This window comes from Gnatocerus cornutus, chromosome 6, assembly GCF_029298725.1.
Source record: "Gnatocerus cornutus isolate USDA-ARS CGAHR chromosome 6, icGnaCorn1.1, whole genome shotgun sequence".
Lineage (NCBI taxonomy): Eukaryota > Metazoa > Arthropoda > Insecta > Coleoptera > Tenebrionidae > Gnatocerus > Gnatocerus cornutus.
The window spans coordinates 14649334-14673264 of record NC_142238.1 but is presented as its reverse complement, the minus strand read 5'-3'; the positions used below and the strand labels follow the sequence as shown (position 1 = coordinate 14673264).

Here is a 23931-nt window from a genome sequence, read left to right as displayed (position 1 = left end):
TTTTTCAAAAATGAGTTATCGATTGCATTACGGTATTAATCCATCGTGATTATAAAAGCTTAAACGAGTTAGACAGCCATAAACAAATTGCAACTCTAATTTAGCGTTATTTTTATTTCGGTGAAACGCTGCGGAAACTGCACAGTCACTGCCCTTCCATTACTGTTTGTTGGTAGATCTAATCGTCCCAGACAGCAGAAGAAACTTCATTAAGTCCTCTTCACATGTTGTTTTTCTCATTTCGCTGTCGCTAGTGCATAAAAATCATAAAAACATTTATATAATGCATGTGAAGTAAGCAATGCGGAAATAGGAAAAGTAGACATATCAGGCGCCTTGGGAGACGACACGAAATGGGTTTTAACGTCTGCGAAGCGACCTCTCTTTATTAAACCCTATGGACCCGCTTTGTGCTTAATTTTATTGGAACTATGCTTTGTTCAAGTTTTTATCAGAAGTTAGGTGCGCCTAAATGACGGACGATGTTAATCCAGACAATAAAAATGGAAAGAGGGGCTTCGTTAACATCACAAAGGATTAAGGATATGCGGATTTATAGAGTGGAGGATAAAAGGGATTTTAAATTTTGTGAATAGACCCAACGATGGGACAGGGCGATGCAAAAAATTAAGCTACAAGATAAACCCGGCGCATCCACCATTTTTTAGACTTTCATAAAACAGGTGCTTTTCTCTCATAAACCATTGAATAAAACAACTCAACGTCACATTAAAAGCAGACTTCAACTAAATCGTCGCTGTGAAATAAATTTAGACATTAAAAATCGCTTTTTCTATTCCCGGTGGTAGTCAAAACGTGATTTATTATTCAGAGGTTATTTTGATTCTCAGTCCGCGACACCTGATAAATGCTGTCACTGTCTCAAGGGTTTAAAATAAAAATCAAGGTCCTCTTTTGATTCACCGTTATGTGCCTCGCATAATTAAGAGAGCGAAGACGCCGAGTAAATAAACTAAATCCTAGAGTAATTGAAAATTTTATGAGAAACCGCAAAAAAATGATTTTTTTAAGTCGGAGTGGTACTCGGGGCAATTGCAATGCACTGGAGTGGTTTGTTTTTAATTTCTGCTTCAATAAGTTGAAAGCTTCGTATTTAATTTGAAAAATATCTTTCGAGACGCAGGAATCTATACTCGACTTTTAATCAGCGGAAATGAGGATTCCCACCGCGTAAATAGAAAGTACGCAAACATAATATCTAGTTCGGTCACATAGGTAATCTCGCAGCATCAAAGTCCAATTTGCGACTCCCATAATTAAATTTTGTCATTACTGCACCTGCACGAAAAGCACGTGTCACATAAAATCCCAAATTTGATAAACACTTTAGGGATAGTAACCCCCCAAATTTCATTGCCATAACTTAAAAACTAACAAAAATACGAATTTTAATAATAAAAAGTTGAAATTTTTTGGTTCGCCCTAAAATCAAATTTCCTAAAATCTGCATTTTATGTTCTAAAATTTTGTACTTTGGCACAGTTAATAAACATTTTAAAAATAGTTACCTCCCCAAATTTCATTGCCATAACTTTAAAAACAACAAAAATACGAAATTTAATAATAAAAAGTTGAAAGTTTTTGGTTCGTCCTAAAATGAAATTTTCTAAAATCTGATTTTTTGGTTCTAAGATTTTGTACTTTGGCACCGTTAATGATCACTTTAGAAGTAATAACATAGCTACATTTTATTGCCGTAATTTAAAAACTAAGAAAGATACGAATTTTATAAAAAAATGAGGATTCATAGAAAGTGCGCAAACATAAAATTTAGATGGGTCACATAGGTAATCTCGCCGCATCAAAGTCCAATTTGCAACTCCCATAATTAAATTCTGTCATTACTGCACCTGCACGAAAAGCACGTGTCACATAAAATCTGAAATTTCGTGTTTATGGATAATAAAATCAAACTTTCTTACTTTGAGTCAATAAACAAACAGTGAAGGTCGCAACTCCTACGTGTCACGATCCCTCCGTCGTAAAACTAAATGAAAAGATTTTGAAAGTAAATAAAACAAATTATATCTTTATACTGTTTGTTTTGGCTCTACAAACAATGCGGCCACTTCTTTCCCACTTTTGTTGGCAACACTTATTCCAAGGTTACCAGATCACCAGTGCACAATTTACATCAATACCAGTAAAATTTCATTCGTACTCTGTTAAATTATTCATTACTACATTGTGCACTGTTATTATTATTCATATCGTATAATTGTTCTGTCCGCTTCAGTTGATCGTTGTGTAATTTGACAGTTCGAATCCGTCAATAAATTCTCTAAATCAATTAAGTGAGATTATACACAGATGCCGACAAATTAGAGCAATAACTCACAACACCTGCAGTTTGCAGAAGAGCTATAACTCGTCGGTGTCATGATTGAAATGTAGTTAAACGGTGTGATACTGGCAGGAACATAACCTAAATATTGACGAAGAGGCAGATTTACATTGGGGTGCACAGATTGATACGCGATTGGCTGAATGCCATTCGTTTTTCTTGCAGCGGACGTTCACCAGACCGATTTACACAATGCTGATTTTGACATGTTCCGCAGGAAAAATACAGTATATCAATCTAAGAAATTGGCCACTTCCACCGATTAGTCTGTACATTTCGTAGAGAGCAATTCTAAAAAAAAACTTTCAAATTTGCGTCATTACTCAGACATTTCATAATATTAAAATTCTTATTTCAGTTTCCACTAGAAAAGGCCTGACATAAAGCTATAAATTTTGACGAAAAGACAGATTTACATTGGGCTGCACAGATCGCTCCATGATTGGCTGAATGCAATTCATTTTTTCTGCAACGGATTGATGGTTGGTCGTTCACCAGCCTGATTTACACAATGCTGATTTTACAACATATCCGCTGCAGGAAAAATGTAGTATATCAATCTAAGAAATTGGCCACTTCCACCGATTGGCCTGTACATTTCGTTGAGAGCGATTCTAAAAAAATGCTTTCAAACTTGCGTCATTACTCGGACGGTTCATGTTGAAATTCGCATTTTAGTTTACACTAGAGAAGGCCAAAAAGCGCTTGTCATGCGACTTCCTCACTGACTCGCGTTCGACACTTTAATCGCAAGTTTTCTTTTTCGCTTGGTCGCCATTATTCATTTTCGGTTTGTGGTTTTCGTAATTCCCCGCTTGATTTCGTGCCAATCAGTGCACTTGACGGTTTATCATAAGAGACAGAAATGAAACAGCGAAGACATGAAACATTTTTTTTACATTTTTCAATACATTGTACAATGAAGTGATCATTCCAGGTACAAAAATAAATCATCAGAGCAACTTAAACTAAACAGGTAATTTAAAACGATGACAATAAATTAATTTCAGTGTAATTTCGAGTTTATCTCTTTAATTTAAATGAACGCTGTGAAATTAGTTCAGGTCGGTAGATACTCCTAGTAATAAACATAAATTTTATTCCATGTGGGTGGAATTAATTATTGTTACTGGGATTACAACGTGTGGATGATGGATGTGATTACATATTTACACGTTTTCAGGAATGATGAAAGAATTTTAGAGTAACCTGATGAGGTTACGAATTAAAGTCCACTCCAAAAATAGTCTTTTATGCTTGCAAAGATAGCGCTTATATTTCCCCACGAAAGTGCAATGATTTGTGAGTAGTGATCCACAAGAGAGAACATTTTACAGCAACCAAATGATATGAGACTATATTTGGGGGTAAAGAAATTTAGGGTGGGACTTAAGGTACGGCAGTGTGGTACTGACTAGAGTTGAGATGTGAAACGGCGGTAACGCAAAAACACAATTGTCACGAGGTTCATAAATAAGCCGATTCTTTCCCGGCGCATTCACCATGTTTGTACTTCTATTATTTCTACTCTATAAAAAAAGGTTCTCTGATTTTTTTCAATTTTTTGTTCCTAACCCAAAAAAGTTACAATTTTTTCCAAAAAATGGCTTTTATATTTTGCAACGTTTTTGTTTCAAAATTTTTGTTTTAAAATGTAATTTTCCGAAAAAATACAAAAAAAATTAAGATGATAATTTTATTAAAATATTCGCCTTTTTTGAGAAAAAACATTATTTTCGCGAATTTTTATTTTTTATTTTATTATCTCAAAAAAAACTTTAATTAATTTTGCGCCACTTTTTTTTCAATTTTTTTATTTAATTGAAAAAAAATATTTTTTAAATTTTTATTTATTTTTTTATAACATTGTGGATTGTCCAATGGAGGGCATTTGGTTATTTTTTTAATTAACTTCAGGTAACTTCTTGTTATTTCGTTTCTAATTAAAATTTCAGTTTGATCCACAAAGGGAGTCGGGAAAAGTCACCTTACCACCAATCAATATAAAAATTGGTCCTTTTAAGTGCCCAATTTATTTCAAACAAATAAATTTTTTGCAATAGATATTAAGTGAAAGTTTAAGAAGTATGGTAGATTAGAGGCGAACCTAAACGGTTTTTGCAGTCTTTGGGAAACAGCGTTTAAATCCTGTTCCATGAGCGCCGAATAACGAGTAATCCAAGGGGGTTTTGCCTCATTCGAATTTCATTTATTTTTGCAGAATTATTATCTATTCTGATATTATGGTTAAAAACTTTGCACTTAATTCGGGTTCACCCTGAACTTGTAAAATGAAAACTATAAATTAATAAATTGCATTTATTTTATTGTAGAAACAAAGCTTAAAGAAAAAAAAATAATTAAAAATTAAAAAACCATTTTTTTTTCAATCAATTAAAAAAAATAGAAAAAAAAATCGGCCCACTTTAGGATATGCAGGAATAATCGCAGAATTAATTGAAGTTTTTTTTGATAAAATAAAATAAAATAAAAAATAACAAATGGCGAACTTTATCTTCAATTTTTTTTGAATTTTTTCTGAAAAGTACATTTTAAAACAAAAAGGCCCCAATAAGTTAATTTTTGAAAAAGTTTTAGCTATTTGAAAATGTAAAAACCATTTTTTAGAAAAATTCATAACTTTTTTTGAGTTGAGGACAAAAATTAAAAAAAAATGTTTTTCATAGAAAAACATGAAAAGCTTTTAGCCAAATCAAAAAAAGTCGGGGTCAAAAGTGGTCGATTTGGTTTGGAATACCCCTAGTTTAATTGAGGAGTTGTTTTTCAAGACTCAATAAATCCGTTTCATAAATTTTGACAAAGGATTAGAAAAAACGATAATTTGTTCAATTTTCTTCAAATTTATTTGAACTATTTTTGCAACACAATGTTTTAGCAAGAGGTTTTCACTGAATAAACAATACACATTGTTAGATTTACCCAAAATAATCTCAATTTCACATCAAACCCAATATCACAAAATTGGATTTATTGAGTTGAAAAATAACTCCTCAATTGTACATTCAGAGTGGCACTAAAAATGTGATTTTCAATTTGTACAAACTATTGTGTTCCTGGTTACAGCCCGGAGTTGACTAAAACGTATCGAAATGACACTTGTGAGCTTGTGGAATATACCCTGTGATGCGAAATTCCAGCTGTGATATAAAACGAGGCTATAAAACTAAAAACTATTGACTAGAAGGAAGATGGCCGTAGCTGGGATAGAATTGGTCCAGATCGTATTTACAAAGATTCTAACTACCCACTACCACAGAAGTTCCTTGCAAATATCACATTTAAGATCCGAGCGTTATCATTCACCTCACTTTCGCCCAATAATTGTCCAACCGTCACAAAAGAATGTAATGAAAGTCGGAAATCTGTTGGAAATGACTGTCATTTAGATTTGATTTTCCACCAAATTTCCGACGCGCGTGTCTCAGTCCGGGCCGGAAAGCGACGTCTGCGTGGTGTACGCACTAGTGATTTCCTTACTTCTTGCAGGGTAATACACACAGGGACCTGGACTTGACGCCCGTGATCTTTTCTTTTGCGAGCCGTTCATCCTTCCGGTTCCATTTCTGCTCATTGTTGTACTTTGACGTTGCAGCCTTAAGCTCTGTCTCTCCCCGTTTGACATGAAGCTGTCTTCATGAGTCGCCCCGTCTGGGGATTCTCTCCCGGTGCCGAAGAGCGCGTTGTTGCAAAATAACACCAAGAACAACCTCTTGAATTTCTCACCAAAAATCACGTAGATTATGAAGTTAACACTGGAGTTGATAGTCACGAGGAGGTTGCTCGTGTTGACTAACACGGATAAGTTCAGTTCGGGCTTGTAGGTGTCTATTATGTTGATGACCAGAGGTAGTAAATTGCAGGCGAAAAAGACAGCGACGACGCACAGGAGCATGGTTGCGAGACCTATTTCGCGTTTTTGGAGGCGAGAGAGTCGTTGGCGCTCTTTGTTTGCTTTGCGAACCTGCGGAAAAATTCATTATTTGTGGTGATGCAGATTACGAGGAAACAGTTGTTGGGTGTAATTAAAACATGGACGAATAGGGGATAACGAGCAAAAAGAGCCTCGTTGCCGTAACAAAGGAAATGGGTTTTTATCCACTCTTTTATTGTCGGCGGTAATTACAGTATTTTATGATTAAGTGGTTAGAAATATTGCAAAATGGAAAACTTGCGTTTTGAGAATATTTTATTAACGTTTGTTCTTCGCAAAGGGAAACGCTTAAATTTTTATGCATTTCGTTTCTACTTGCGAACAAACGAAAAAATAATGGATTAAGGTTTTGTTGTTTGCTTTACTTTCTGAAATTTAGTTAACTTTGGCTCCTAAGAGCCATTGTTATTACATAAACTATTTTTCTTCATGTTCGTACGGAAGCGTAGAGAGGCCAACATACTTTTTTTTAAAGTCAGAAAAAAAACTCGCACTGCCAGAAAAAAACAAACTTTGATGCAACCAGTAATACAATATAAATTTCTATATTTAGAAGGACTTTATTCTATGTTAAACAATCATAGTAGAACAAGCTTCATTCTAAAACGATTTTGGATTTAAAAGTCTCTAAAAGAATGGCTCAATTCAACACGATTTTTGGTGTCACAATGAAAAATCACCCAAAATTATTAAAGAATGAAGTTTATATGCCATTTTGGATGCTATAGCTTGACTTTTGAAGCTAAATTTGAAAGAAAAACCGTAATATAGAAATTACTATTAAAAACTCGTTACAGAGGCCAATTCCAACCCTCATTCTTTCTGCTCAAGCGCGAATATAGACCATTTTGCAACTTGTTTTAGAATACCCTATTTAGTGTAGTTTGGACATTCCTAGTCAAAGTCAAATAATATTCCCTATGAAGAACTTTGTCGATTTCAACTCAGGTTTGCAACATAACAAAGTGACTTGATATCAGCCAAATAGTTTAAAATTTGCAACAAAACGAATTTTCATTGAATGCACGTTAAAAATAAATCACCAAAAGAATTGAAATTTTCTGAATAAATAATTCTCTGGAGATTCGATATTCGATATACAATTTTCAAGAACAAGTTAAAACTTTTAATTGTGTTTTATTTATTATAGAATCTAGACGTCTCTGTCATTAATGCACGTCATCTGACAAATCTTTTTCGGCAAGTTTCTAAATACACCTAAAGTACTCCTAAAAATAAAACTATTTATGGAATTAGAGACAGAAGTGTTTCGTTTTATCACTGATGATCGAGTCGAAGACGAAATGAATCAACACGTCGTGTGATAGAGGCACTTTTGCTTCGTGTTTTGTAAGACTGTTTCTTATTAGTCAGTAAATAAAATGCTATAAAATCAATATTTGACACATTTTCTTATATACATATGTCAGATTTTGACAAATTTTTGTATTACTATACAACTTATTTATATGACTTGTGTTAAATAAACGGCATTTTGTAAATGAAATGTTGTTTAAAATCGTCTCATTTCGTAACCGAATTAGTAAAAATTATTTAAAATCAATTACACAAATTAGATTTTGCCTTGATAGACGATAAATCGCGTCTTGTTATAAAATGTGCGATTAGTTGCAAAAATAACTATTTTTTGTTAAATTGTAGTCTTTAGATGAAAATATTAATTTGGTACTTATTTAATGTATTTTTGTTTTAGGTTAGTCTATTTATTAACATTTTTTGTTTTTTTATTTAGGTTATTTAAATTTAATGAGAAATCGGAAAACTATTTTGTAATGAAGATAAAGACAATTAACGTATCACTGGTTGCGTTTATAGTTCGTACAGTGAGAGTTTGAATGACACAAAAGTCACTATATCTCCCAATCAAAAGTGTACCATACGCGCGAAATTTAAAATGACAAAATAACCTTAGGGCTGCGTTCATAAAAATCACTCTGTGTAAAATGTGACACAAAAGCGTTCATAAAGATACGCAATGCTTTCTGTCACTCGACTTTGAGCGTTCGAAAATCGCCGGACTCAGAAACCCGATAAAAAACGCTCCGCATGCGCAATGACTTGGATTTCAAATGCAAATGCAAATGTTTGTTGCCATAAATCATTGTTTCTTAACCTTTCAAGTAAGCCGCACCTCTTAGAACCTGAAAACAGGTCTCCGCAACCCGTTGAAAATTGTGCTTCAATTTTTTGTTTAAGAAAAATACATTTTTTAAAAATTAGAAAAAATGAAGATAAATGAAAACCAACTTTCCGAAATTTTGATCGGCCATACCTCAGTTATTTGTTGTCGGATCTGAATTTAAATCCCAGATTTGAAATCTGCGGAAAATTCTGCGTACACTGTTTTATAACTCAAGTTTACTCTAAAAAATTAGAGAGATATCTATATCAGAAATTTCGCATAGTTTTAGTCATAAATTTTCGCAAAAATTGCGTTTTGTATGTAGGTGATGTACCAATTTGTTGAACATTAAAATAACCAAAGAAACCGTTCATAAACGCAACAACACTCTGGCGAATCTCAGTGTTAATCCCATCACTCTAACGTCACGCGCTCCAACAGACGTCTCACTTTATGAACACACCCCAGTTACTGACAACCCTGTCAAGCCATTTCGCGTAGGAATTTAGTGTTTTTAGTGTATTTTGCTGCATAATTTGCTACCAACCTATGTATATGTCAACTGTCGAAATCTCCCAATCTCTCACCGGATATAAAGTCCGTTTTTTTTTTTTAAAAACCACCAACACCGCAATCTTCCCCTGCATTACAACCGGCAACGTTGCCTAGGGAGATTTTTGGTGAGAAAATAGTTGTCAAATTTTTGACATTTCTGAGAATTACGCAGTGTTTCCGTTAAAACCGTTTCTTTTATACCCTGTTGGATTGCAAATCAAAGGATTTAATAGTAAAAAGACTCAGCACAGCCTGAAAGGCCGTTTTGTGTAATCAAATTGTCAATTAGGCAGCTAACCTATTTGATTTTATCACCAAAAAGTCACCATCGACGGTGTTGCCGGTTGTAAAGTGCTGGGAGAGTGCGGTGTTGGTGGTTTTTTAATAAAAAAAACGGACTTTACTATAGTATTTTTTTTTCTGGCAGTACGACTTTATTTACTGGCAGTGCGATTTTTTTTCTGGCAGTGCGACTTTTATTTCTGGCAGTGCGACTTTTTTTTGGCAGTGCGACTTTATTTTCTGGCAGTGTGATTTTTTTTCTGGCAATGCGACTTTTATTTCTGGCAGCGTGACTTTTTTATCTGATAGTGCGACATTAAAAAAAAGTATGTTGGCCCCTCTATGCTTCCGTATGTTCGCAACAAATGTATGAATAAAAACAAATCGATTTGTTGTTACTTTTATAGCAACGTCAGAAACAAAACCCCCCAGAGGTTCAAGAAATGCGCATTACAACTTAAGTACACAACCCCGCCACAACAAGATGTTTATCTTTGAGCTGACACACTCTGGTTGCTCTTGGAATTTACCGAATTAAGTGGAAACTTCAAAGACCGAATTCTTTCATTGATAGGCGATTGCCTCTGAATTAAGGGCAAAAATATGTATGCGAAACAGAATCTATTTGCGCCTCTCTCACAAACTTTCCACCTCCATTGAAAGTAGAGTGCTCTTTTAAGAATTTAGTATCCGTTTCAAGTGGCTCTCGTGATGGATGTGAAAATTTCAACGGTTCCAACGACTAAATCTAAGGTTGATCTGGGCTGTAATTGGCTATTTATACTCGGTTTAGATGAGCTTAATAATAAATTATGCGCTTGGGGAAAATTATGTGGAATGTTAGTGAAATTCTCGGTTGCCTGGACGAAGCGAGAATAAAAATAATTTCATCTACAGACCCGGAAAATCAATGTGTTGATAACACGGGTCAACACGATTTTTGTTGTCGGCGTAAATAGGTGATATTCTCATGTAATTTCATCAATTGAACCTTGAAAATTCTCTAGGACTTCCAGGTTTTGAGATATACAGAAACTCAGGATAATCTCGTATTTCTGTTCAAAAAAGAAAAAAAAAATTTTTTTTCTTGTTTAGTTATCTCAAAAACGGTTAACAAAATATTTTTTTGTTACTCTGATACCTATAATTATGTGAAAATTGTTAACAATTTATTAGGTAAACTCAAAATATGACTTTGAGTCAATTTTCATTAACAAAAATTTTCCCAACTTACCTTATTTAAAAAAAAAATTATAGAATAGAAAAAATAGAAATGTTTTTTCTTTAATTTGGTATGCTAAAAAAACAACAACAATTTTATTATTATGGTCATCACTGTCAGTATCAAGATTTTCCAAAAAGAAGTGTAAAAGGAAAGTAAAAAATAAGTGCAATAAAAGTGTTTAATTTTTGAATTACTGTTACTGTTATTTATGACAAATGTAATCTGAGTCAGGATCATTGAACAAAATTTAGACTATTTCAAAATTCTCAGTCTCAATTAAATAGAAATAATAACTTTGATGTGTACAAAGGTTACTTAAGTTACTAATTTCGTGTACTTATTTATAGTATAAATCTAATCTGAAAAGAACGAATCAAGAAACGTTGCACAAAAAAAATTAAATATACATTAATGCTGACACAAAGAACTTTTTATTAGGATACAGGCAAGAGACAGGCCAAAGACAAAAATAATTTTTTTATTAATAAAAATGTTTTTATCTAAAACTAAGCTACCAGATATGTAGTTAGATGCATAAAATCGTAAAAAATTTATATCTAGTTCTAGAAATTCTAGACTATAAAGTCTTTATTTATCAAAAACGGTTTTACCGATTTACATAATATTTTGCAGACATACTATCTTGAAATGATTTTAGATGCTTTTGCACTCAAATTAGCCGTTTTTTCATATCTCAAAAACTAGACGTTTTAAGGTCACCATCGTGTTCTTCGATCAAAATTACATAGAGAACACAAATTTTTATCACAACATATTTAAACTTTTTTTTGTCGGCCAGTGTAATTAATAATTTTTAAAATTTCGCCCCGGCAACTACATGGCTAAATTCCGCCTCAACCTCCCATCTGTTTACAATAAAATTATCCTCGTCCATCAATCGTAATTTCATTCCGTGATTGTTATTTACGTTGGCTGAGGGCGAGTTCTTCACGAATTCCAGAGATAACAGAAATACAAAACAAACCGAAAAGTTTACTTATCGAGAAAAGAACGAACTCTTTCAATTTCCCATCCCTTCGTTACGTCTTTTCAGAGGATATTTCTCTGTAATTATTGGACAAAACCTCAAAATTACCTGTCTGTAGATGGCCGCATTGAGGATGGCGAGTCCCATGAAAGGAAGAAGGTAAAGAAAGATAAGGTACAACCAGTGGATGTAGACCCTTATATAAAGCTCGTTCTCCCTAAGGGCCGACGCTCTGGGACAATATACCGTCACATTTCTTTCCGGATACCACTCTTCCTTGATCGTCGACTCCCACAATTTAGGCAGGTTGTACACAGCCGAAAAAACGATAATTCCCACGACGTACATCTTCGCTCTTCCGTACGTGCACAGCGATCGAGCCCTTAAAGGATGACACACCGCGACAAACCGCTCGAGAGATACCGTTAAAGTTAGATAAACCGAAGCGGTTTGCACTACCATCGCTAAAGGAAACACCACCGGAGCGATATGCGGGTACACCACGTAGTAATAAGTGAAAAGTAATCCACTATACGGGTAAATCCCCGGAAGTCCGAATAAAAGAATGCTGGTGAGGATGAGCACAGTGTCGATGCGAGCCAATCCAATGAGAAGATAGTTGATACTGGATCTCATTTGAGGTCGCGACAGGATTATCATAGAGATAATGTTGCCGAGGATGCCGAGGATTCCGACGATATTCAGGAACAAGCCGTTGGTGATGAAGCGGTAAAGTTGGAGAGATTCTTCTTCGTCTTTGAGGCAGGAATCGAAGCTGAGGTTTGAAAGGGTGTCGTTGGGGATGTAAGCGTCGGTAGTTGTTGACATTATGGGGGTTTATGGCATTTTGGGGGAGAATTTTATCCGGGTTTTGGAAAACTGGGTTGAGAGTTGGGGAGAAAGAGAAAGAGCGTGGAGAAAAACAGGGAGGCGCATTTTTGGGGGTACAGCTTCACCACATCTGAAACAGAAAAAAAAAGTTATAACACCCAATGCCGAGTTAATTCTCAACTTGTCACAACTCCACACCTTTACTGGAGAATACACCCAAATTGCTTGAGTTAAGTTTAAACAAGAGTTTTAGCATATTAATAACCTCACATCCATTACGCTCAACTTTCAGTATTCCTATGTTTGTATAATTCTCTTTGAAGATTCGAATACTAATCACTGATTACTAAAACATGCATCAACAAGACAAACAAAGAATTTTCTACAATAGCCATAATTAAACATGGATCTTTAATGAAGAGGAAGTACGTTAACACGAATATTAAATCCCGGACCCAACGGTGAATAGATTTTCCATGAGGCTCAACACCGGCTGCATGATAATTACCAGGAGGCGGTCAGATTTGAGTTTTTCCTTCAAAAGCGCTAATTATACCTCCGATGTTAGTTTGTTTCTTTCATACACTTTTTTTTTCAGTTCGAACTCATCGCGTTCAATTACGCTCCAAAGGTTGAAATAAAATTTTACTCAAATGCACAAATCGAACGAGACATGTTTTACAACCTCCGAGTTTTTTTCGATTTTGCTGTATGTATACAGCGTCCCGGCGCTTCGGCCGCATAAAAATTTATTACGAGAGATGATCCGAACTTCCCGGTCCAAGAAACTATCAAAGAAAAAAGTCGTAAATCCTAAAAAATAGTTTCGTTCTGAATGAAATTCAGAAACACTTATCCTCAAGTTGTAGATACAAGAAACCAATTTTGTAATCCGTTTTAGCTGCTTTAGGAAATTAAACACTTTCCGTGCATTGAATTATTTACCGACGTTGGAATGAAATTGTGCTTTATTGTCGAATGTTTCTTTACGGACGTCTTGAAATTTTCTAAAATCTGTGTTTTGTGTTCTAAAATTTTGTACTTTGGCATAGTTAATAAACACTTTAAAAATAGTAACCTCTCCAAATTTCATTGCTATAACTTAAAAACTAACAAAAATACGAGTTTTAATAATAAAAAGATGAGAGTTTCTGGTGTGTCCTAAAATGATAATTTCTAAAATCTGTCTTTTTTGTTCTAAAATTTTGTACTTTGGCACAGTTAATAAACATTTTAGTAATAGCAACCTCCCCAAATTTCGTTGCCATAACTTTAAAACTAACAAAAATACAAATTTTAATAAATAATAGCTAGTTGAGAGTCTTTGGTTCGACCCAAAACGGAAATTTTCTAGAATCTGTATTTTTTGTTCTCAAATGTTGTACTTTGGCACAGTTAATAAACACTTTAGTGATAGTAATCTCACCAAAATTTCATTCTAATATCTTAAAAATTAACAAAGATACGAATTTTAATAAAAAAATGTAAAAAATATTTTTTCTATTTCGCGTTCATAATGAAGATATTTCGATGCGCGTTTGAGCGTATTTCGGTATCGTAATGAACCAATCCCGTGCCAATATTCCCAGGAACATATATTTTTCTTAGGTTTGCAGCAGACAAACCGTCAACCTGCCGTCAACGTTGACAATTTAGATTATGGTTTTGTAAAACCTTGATAAATCGATCAATACACTATTATTTCTTGTTGTACTTGGCTTTTTTAAAGAAAAACTCTTTGGATGCAAGAGAACCATCATGATCAACATCTTCGCTCTCTTGGCTCCCTTGCGCTCCGGTAACCTCAAAACGTCACACCCACAATATTGTGTCACACCTGTCAAACTGACATTGGATTTGGCTACTTCAAATTTTTTTCCCGAACATTTTGCAAATGCCAACTACCCTAAAATTCCCTAGATTTCGAAATCAAGTTATTTCGTTTAAAATAAGGCGAAATAGAAAAAATAGCGTATGATACTTGTTCATAATGCATTTTGCCGCACTTACTACTTTATGACACTCCTCGCTGCGCTCGTCGTGTCTTAAAAACGTGCGTGCGGCAAAATGTTTATTATGAAACGCGTTTCATAATATACTATTTTCTATTTCGCGTTCATAATGAAGATATTTCGATACGCGTTTGAGCGTATTTTGGTATCGTAATTGACCAATCCCGTGCCAATATTTCCAGGATCTTATATTTTTCTTAGGTTTGCAGCAGACAAACCGTCAACCTGCCGTCAACGTTGACAATTTAGATTTTGGTTTTGATAAACCATGATAAATCGATCAATACACTATTATTTCTTGTTGTACTTGGCTTAATAAATCATCGGAGAAAAACTCTTTAGATGCAAGAGAACCATCATGATCATGATCAACATCTTTGCTCTCTTGGCTCCCTTGCGCTCCGGTAACCTCAAAACATCACACCTGTCAAACTGACTGAAATTGGATTTGGCTACTTCGAATTTTTTTCCCGAACATTTTGCTAATGCCAACTACCCTAAAATTCCCTAGATTTCAAAATGAAGTTTTTTCGTTTAAAATAAGGCGAAATTGAAAAAATAGCGTATGATACTTGTTCATAATGCATTTTGCCGCACTTACTACTTTAAAAACGTGCGTGCGGCAAAATGTTCATTATGAAACGCGTTTCATAATATACTATTTTGGTTCGTGCTAAAATAAAATTTTCTAAAATCTCTGTTTCTTGTGCAATGTATAAATTTCGATGTGTAATTATGGGAAATTGGATTTGATAAGAGCAGAGGTTTGGCTGTGGCTTTTACCGCTGAGTAGGTGGTTCGGAATTGGGTTTTTGCATAGGTGATGCCGGCAAGCTCGTATTAAAGTAATGCGAGAAGAAAGAAAGTCGATATAAACACTCTGACTCTTAGGCTGTTTTTCACTTTCGTCATAAAACAAGAGTGCTTGATTTCCCATCAAATCGCACTTTTAATATTAAAAAATACAACAAAGGCACATTAAAAATCCGCGAATAATTAAATTCTTCCCTCACTCATTGGTCTAAAATCCCAACGTCATTACGGAATCTGAAATTAAACTTGTAATATTCCTCCCGGAATTTCAAGTTCTAACAGTTAATTAGATAAAAATTTCTCACCTAATTTTGCCCGTTTCAGCACAACACCTAAAAGGTCACAGTTTCATTTAGCTACTTGTCTTTATATTAAAATCTCTTCCAAACTTAATAACACAAGTCTGCCTAAACTAGATTAGCCGTTTTTCTTTAAAACTGAACTTCGCGTGTTCGCTTGAAAGTTTTCCTCTATTTTCATGCCGTTTCATTCACTATCGAGACTAGAAATATGATAGATGGAGTTTGCAGACATTGATTTATTTCTCTTGTCTTGTATATTATTCTTACGAGTTTTCGGAGAGAGAAACTTCGGAAAATGTCATCACACTTTAACCTTTTTAGTAACGGCACGAGAAGAAATTCTTTTCAGATAGCAATTACCGCCAACTTCTGTAATTTAGTGGATTCCTGAATAAGCAACGTTTTTAGAATTGCAAAAATGGTGGAGGCGCTACTGCCCCAAGTTTCTAATATGATTTCTTATTGTGTGGCGTCAGAACAAAGAAAACAGCTTTTAAGATATAAATTTATTATTTGCGACAAAATCCGGGTCAAGCTTTGATCAAGAAAGAATTCCGGGTAGTTTAAATTCCGGAATCAAACACTAATTGCTTCCTTCCGTTTCTCAGGTAATCCAACCTAATGTCGGAATTATTAAAATATTTGTCAAGGCGAAGCGAGTACCTGTAAACAACGGAAACGGCCTCGTGCAGAACGCAGTAATGAACACCAAGTAAATCTAGTTTGGAGGTCTTTAATATGCATGCGTTCCATTCCGCGTAGGTGAAATTCAACATCAAAAGATTATATTTATATTGTTTGCTTTCCGACTGTTGGCTGCAGACGTAGGAAACAGCAGATATTGAATAATCATGTCGGTAAATAAATTAATTAAATCAAGAATCGCATCTCCATTAAAGGTCTCTTAGCTGTCTTGTTGAAGATCAATTTGGTCAAGTTGTGATCTCCTCCAAATGAGCGGAGTCGTGGAATAAAACGGTTGATGATGATGGAAAACAGTCAATGCCCTCCACTGCGGTCAATACCGAGTACGCGTATCTATCTGTACACATTCTCCCTTCTTGCAATTTCGTTTTATCGCCTCCACGAGGGTGGACAGATTTGGCTTAATGCTCGCAGTGTTGAGAATAGCAACGATCGGTTTTTAATTATTTGTGTCCACTGCTTTGGAGTGACCTACTTTAATTCTGTCGTGTTCGGTAATTAAGATGGAATCTTCTTGACTAAAAAACAGCGATAATTTAGCTGCGCTGCCTGACAAACAATTAACCTTTGAATCGTTAGCAACGTCAGAGATACCTGCAGAGTCTGTAATTTTCTTTGGATTCTTCGCATTCGTAGAGCTGTTTTACATATCATTAAAAAGTATTTTTAGATAAACCAATTATAAAAGATTGTAAAAATGGTGGATGCGCCGGGTTAAAGAAACTTTATTTTTACTACTCGTTAGTTTGATAACACGTCACTACTCCAACTACCAATTTATTAAAATGTTGCGCAAAAGTAACAATTAACCTTCACACTGAACATTTTATGACTGTCGGTCGATTGTAGTTATCGCAGGAAATATAAATTTACGTTGGAGGCCGTTAAAATCAATTTTCAATAAATTGGAAACTTTGTTGACTTATTTACTTAACTCTAAGCTAAACTTCCTTACTTTGTAACTTGTATCAAACGCCGAAGATCTTTAATTATCTAATGTTACTACGCTCAAGTTTGTTAAGAACTTAGGTTGGGGTAGTTGTGAATACTGATCAGTTTTGAATAAATTAACAGGTGCTCAAAGATCATAAAGAGCACACAAGATGTAGGTTAAAGAAATTTAAACGACCTATAATTAACTATAATCATCTGAATAATGTCTACTATTGTCTCAAAATATTAGGGACCATTTATTTTGTGTCCTAAAAATTGATGTTTTGCTCATGTTTCCTTGGCACAGGTAATAAACCCTTTAAAAATAGGAACCTCCCAAAATTTCATTGCCATAACTTAAAAACTAACAAAAATACGAATTTTAATAATAAAAAGTTAAAAGTGTTTGGTCCGTCCTAAAGTGAAAATTTCTAAAATCTGTATTTTCGGTTCTACAATTTTGTACTTTGGCACAGTTAATAAACACATTAAAAATAGAAACCTCCTCAAATTTCATTGCTATAACTTAAAAATTAACAAAGATACGAATTTTAATAATACAAAGTTGAAAGCTTTTGGTTCGTCCTAAGCTTAAATTTTTTAAAATCTGTATTTTTTGTTCTAAAATTTTGTCCATTGGCACAGGTAATCAACACTTTAGGAATAGTAACCTCCACAATTTTCATTGCCATAACGTAAAAACTAACAAAAATACGAATTTTAATAATAAAAATTTGAGAGTTTTTGGTTCGTTTTAAAATTAAAATTTCTAAAATCTGTATTCTTTGTTCTTAAATTTTGTACTTTGGCACAGTTAATTGACAGAACTTTAGTTATCTAATGTTACTACGCTCAAGTTTGTTAAGAACTTAGTGGGGTAGTTGTGAATACTGATCAGTTTTGAATAAATAAACAGGTGCTCAAAGATCATAAAGAGCACGCAAGAAGTAGGCTAAAGAAATTTAAACGACCTATAATTTAATAACTAAAAATAGCATCGCGGTCCATTGAAAATTCAGAGTGAATCATCTGAATAATTTCTACTTTTGTCTCGAATATCAGCGCCCATTTATTTCGTGTCCTAAAGATTGATGTTTCGCCCACGCTTCCTGTCACTCTCTCTTTTCCATCTAGAATCTGTTTTCGCGCAAATGTAAAAGCTAATTCGTGAGTACGTAGTTTTATGCCAGTCACGCTCTTTTCTCCGGATTTTATCAAATGTTATGGATCAAATCATTTGTTATTCGTAAATAAAACATTGCATGGGAGAAAATACGTCATTCCGTGGAGGAAATTGATTCCGTGTAATCTGAAAACACATTTTCTGTGTAAACTGTAAAGTGCTCCGCTCGTTCTAATTTTTTCCCGGAATTGTATTGTCTGAATCCGGCTCGTCCCAAAACTTCATTGATTCTCCGCAAGATGTAATGCGATTTTTCCAGTGATCCAGTTAAACGATTTTATGGGTATTTATCGAGTATTGTGAGCCGGCTCAAAGCAGACGATGTTGTAATTCGGCATTAATTTACTTACAGCGTAACTTCAGTAATTGAGTTAAAACTCCTTTATTCCCTGTTTTGCGCTACGTAACTCCATAGAATGGGTTACAGGATCTGGAATATTGAAACGACAATCACTGGAGCAGCATCTGCTTCATTTTAACAAGAGGAGCCAAAAATTACCATCCGGGACATGTTTTTCGGCGATGAGAAACTTGTGACATGTTTATTATTAATTCAAACTGTGTGTGTATGAAAATGTTTATGATCCACGGTATATCAATTAAACGGACGTTTTAATTAAGGGAGCAGACAAATAGTCGTGTAAAATAATAAAGTGGTCGATATTTTAACGCTACAGGAATTGTTTACAATGAAAACTTGCTTTAATGAATCAATAACTACTATCTGGCGTGAAGAAATATGTCTTTAAAAGCCCGAATCTAGGGCAAAGTCTTATTAGAGGGCTCTCGTGGGCGGTGACAGCCGCACATTCATACGCATTTCCTTTTTACCCTTGAAACTCCTCTAAATTGCTCATACAACCAACAAAAACTGTATAAATTAAAACTCCCTCTCGAGTTCCTCAACATTTGCCAATTAGGTTAATGGAAACAAATTTAAGAAGCATTCCTTTTTCATTGCGGCTGAATTTTGTGTCTAATGGAACGAATAGCTTTAAATGCCGCCATTATCTAATAAAAGAAATATGACGCTCCTAATAACTAGCAATCTGGTGCGGCAGTAAAGTAAAATACTACTCGAGGCTCTTTAGGAGCTTTTAAGCGACTTGTAATATTTTCGTGGATTTATTTATGGCGTGAACCAGCCCTAATCTCCGTGTGTTTTATCTCGTTTGGTCGGTTTCCCACATCCGAATTAGAGATAATTCCTGGTGCTTCCGATTACGGTTGATGGATCTCTAGAATTACCATTTTTCGTTCTTTGTGAATTGACGCGTTTGGGTTAATGCCAACTAAGTAAATTATCGTCTGGAGGGTTGTAAGTTTGCGATTTATTCCCAGACCTTGACTCTACCCTACAACTTTTCCGGAGCGCCGAAATGCTGTTAGTTTGTAAAAGCTGGGCATGTCATGAAAGAAAAATATTCACTTTTGCGGTGTGGATTTAACACAGTCACGTTTAAAAATCTCAAATCCCTTTATAAAGCCATAATGAATATTAGAGTTTGTACTTTAAATAGCATTCAAAAAACGACGAATTCAAATAAATTTTTATCAAAAGCTTTCCCAATTTCTTAAAGTCTTAAACTGCAATTTTATAAAATCTGTTTTTTTGATGTAGAATTTTGTACTTGGCACAGTTAATGACTACTTCAGAGACAGTAACTTTCCCAAATTTTATTGCCATATCTTAGAAACTAACAAAAATACGAATTTTTATATTTAAAAGTTTTTGGTTCGTCCTAAAATAAAATTTTCTAAAATATGCATTTTTTGTTCTAAAATTTTGCACATTGGCACAGTTAATAAACACTTTAGAAATAGTAACATCTCCAAATTTCATTGCCATAACTTAAAAACTAACAAAAATACGAATTTTAATAATAAAAACTTGGAGGTTTCTGGTTCGTTCTAAAATAAAATTTTCTAAAATCTGAATTTTTTGTTCTAAAATTTCGTACTTTAGCAGAGGTAGTAAACAATTTAGAAATAGTAACCTCATCAAATTTTGTTGCCATAACTTAAAAATTAACAAAAACACGAATATTAATAATGAAAAGTTGAAAGTTTTTGGTTTGTCCTAAAATAAAATTTTCTAAAAATCTGTATTTTTTGTTCTAAAATTTTACTCTTCGACACAGTTAATGAACACTTTAGAAGTAGCAACCTTCCCAAATTTCATTGTCATAACTTAAAAACTAACAAAATTACGAATTTTAATAACAAAAAGTTATGAACCAAAACGTCCTAAAATAGAATTTTCTAAAATCTCTATTTCTTGTTTTAAAATTTTGTACTTTAGCACAGTTAATGAATACTTAGACAAAGTAACCTCCCCAAATTTCATTGCCATAACTTAAAAACTAACAAAAATACGATTTTTAATAATAAAAAGTTGGACGTTTCTGCTTCGTCCTAAAATAAAATTTTCTAAAATCTATATATTTTGTTCTAAATCTTTTTACTTTTATGCAGGTAGTGAACACTCTAGAAGTAGGAACTTCCCTAAATTTCATTGTCATAACGTGAAAACTAATAAAATATAAAAAAATTAAACCAAATAACATGCTAACTTTCAGAAAAGTACGTAATTTCTAGCTTTATTTACAATGGAACACAAAAATGAGAAGGGAGCATGACTTTCAAACGTTTATTTTCGATTTTTGCCCACGGCACGCCCGTGGCGTATTTCGCACATCTTCCGGTGAAATTTACCAGCGCCGCACTAATGCACCATTGACAAATCCGGTCAGTGCGTAACGAACCAATGCGAATTTCCGTAATCCCAGGAGTTTATTCGACCGATGTTTGTCCTTTGTGTGTGGAGGTCACGTGTTGATGATCTTATCCGGCGGAAAGAACCGTGTCTTTGTGTATTCTCACTTTTTATAAGTATCCAATCGGATGCCGTTTGTGACGTCCGTAAAAACTAAAGACTGCGCTTAAACTGCAAATTCGCGGATTTTACGGCATTGTTTATTTTTATCGCTCGGATTTATAGCGGCTGTAAACATTTGGTAATTACGAGCATAACAAAAGTGTAATTTTTGGTTTATCCCGGCGCATTCACCATATTTTTGTGGAGAAGAATAAGGACATGAACCCACTTCCGGCTTGATTAAGCCTTCGGAAACACTCGACAAAACCGTTAATAACAGCGTTATCTTCTGTATAAACTTGGTAATGTTTTGATAATGTTGAACAGCTGCCGTAATTGACCTAAACAAAAGTTTGTTCAGGCAATCGTACGAACGGCACTCTAGAGATCGCAGAGATGTCTTGGCTACACCAAACAAAGATTAACATCAACATAAAACTCTTGTCTTGTATTACTCTAATTTAAGTGCAATTTTCCACAATCTTTGTCGCGACTTTATTCAAACTTTTGTGATGAATGGGTCGTTGCGTCGGAAATCAATAAGACGTTATTGCGGAGGCGATTATGGACAATTGTAAACTTTTCGGTAAAGTGCCCGTAAAAACAACAATCAGCGCCGTTATGTTTTATGTGAACGCTAATGTTTCATAATCACGATATGACGAGGTGTAACACGCGTTTGGCAGAGAAAATTGAATTTTTGATGGGGTTCTAAAATGGGTTATACAGATTTAGTCTCAGCGGACGTGGAAAGGGTGGAATTTATTCACACTGGCTGCGTGGACGACTATATCGAAAATAGCTTCGCTGAAGTTAAATCGGTTTAGGCGAAACTTAAAAATAGGAAATTTTATCAAACTGCACTGTTCCAAGTTCCCTCATTGAAATGCAAACAGCACTTTTGTATTATGAAAACGAGTCACACGTAGCTTTTATTTAACGCTCTAATTTAATTAATAAGTTTTACGTTTCCGTTGTTTAAATAAACTTGGACGTCTGATTAAAACTGTTATATCATTTTTAAAACTTCCCCTGGCTGTTATTAAACTGTACCGTTTCCCACCAAAAACTTTTATACTCCGGTTAACTTTAAAATCTTGGTGCCCGGTTTTCATTATCGCGATATAAACGCAAAAAATCCGTCAAATCGATTCTTCCTTCGCATTTTCTCCTTCTCAGAGTTTTATGAAATCGTAAAAAACGCGATATTTTTAATAAAGCGCTACAACACTTTATAACTCGACTCAATAAATAAACAATCTTTGTTTATATGACATACGGAATTTCGTTGATGTCAACATCAAACAGCAGATTGTTTTCAAAGTGATACTTACAGTTCACGAATCACAAGATAACGCTTGTGGATTGTATATAAGCGGGTTGAGATATTGCTCAGGAGAGATGAACGATTGCTGAACATCAATCAATGTTTGCTTATCGCCCCCCTTGTCATAATCAGACGAGACCGGTAATGAGGATTGAATTTGTTGGTTTGGAAGTGTTCCATAATTTACGAACAACAATTTTTTGCGCCGAAATTTGCTTATCGAAACGACAACTCTAACGCTTTTGCTTTGATCTTTCAGCTAAATGATGATAGCTCCCAAGATAATAATTAAACTGCTGATCGAGTTTAAATCTATGTAACCTTCAAGTGTTTGAACTCTTCAAAGCACACAAAAGCTCCAATTTCCGTTAATTATTTAATTAAAGCTCATCCATAAATCCCGCTGATTTAAAGCTTTGTTGTTTATTAATACTCTCGACGTCACCAAAAAAAAGTGTTTCTTTAATGCTTTTGAGGAACTGTCAAACCTCGGACTAATAATTGATTTATTGTTTAAATTTAAAATCTTGTTTTTTTTTTGCAGTCGCTCGTAACTGTTTGATCTTGCGATCTGAGATTTTGCCAGTTGTTACATCTCATTCTGGTCTTTAGGCATTTACGCGCTGAAAAATTCGGGTAATAATGTTCTCAAGTCGAATCTTTAGATCAATATCTCATTTATTGGTGACGCAAATTCAAGTTTCTGGTGCTCATTTGACGCAAAATTTCATGCAAAATCCAAAACTGTGCGAATTTTTGACGTATGTCCACATATAATTAAATTAGAAGCGTTTGAGATTTGGGTTTTTTTAAGAAAAGAAAATTTCCGATTCAAATGATAAACATTTTTAAATTTTTGGTTTTTCGACGGCCACTTGTAAACTATTTGACCTACCAATTTGAAATTTTCGCCATGGTATTTCTTATGCTTTTTTTTGCTTTGAATTCGCTTTTAAACATCCAAAATCCAATGTTTGATTTTTTGGGTAAAAAATTTTGATTCAAATAATATAAAAACTTTTGAATTTTTAGTTTCATTTTTTTTTTATTTTGGTCATTTGACCTACCAATCTGAGATCTGATCTCGCCCTGCTCTTTCGATTGATGTATAACTCAAAAATATGAAACGTCATTTTCACCCCAAAAAAGTCGGTTTAAAAGACCCTCTGAAATCCTAAATAAATAGATCAATAATATCTTATTTATTTGTAAAGCAATTTCAAGTTTTTAATGGCCATTTAATGCAAAATTTTACGCAGAATCTAAAAATAACTAAATTAGAATTGTTTGAAGTGGTGTCATATAGGGCAAAATTTTTGAAGCTCCGGAATATTTAGTGCTCGATATTCCCGAAACTACGACAAATGATAAAATGCGGTTTTCACTATCGTTTTTCTCGTGCTTTTGTTGCGTAGAATACGCTTCTAAATATCCAAA

At 34.2% G+C, this 23931-nt stretch overlaps 1 protein-coding gene across 1 annotated transcript in view; it reads right to left on the bottom strand.

Annotated features, from left to right (window-relative positions):
• Nucleotides 1-3243: 3243 nt before the first annotated feature.
• Nucleotides 3244-23931, bottom strand: part of FMRFaR (FMRFamide Receptor) — a 34075-nt gene continuing 13387 nt past the window's right edge. The window contains exons 2-3 of the mRNA XM_088039178.1: nucleotides 11619-12471; nucleotides 3244-6347 (exon numbers count right to left, since the gene is read on the bottom strand). Of these exons, the coding sequence (XP_087895304.1) occupies nucleotides 5808-6347; nucleotides 11619-12338 (1260 nt within the window). The 5' untranslated portion in view covers nucleotides 12339-12471 and the 3' untranslated portion in view covers nucleotides 3244-5807. The remainder of the gene's footprint in view (nucleotides 6348-11618; nucleotides 12472-23931) is intronic.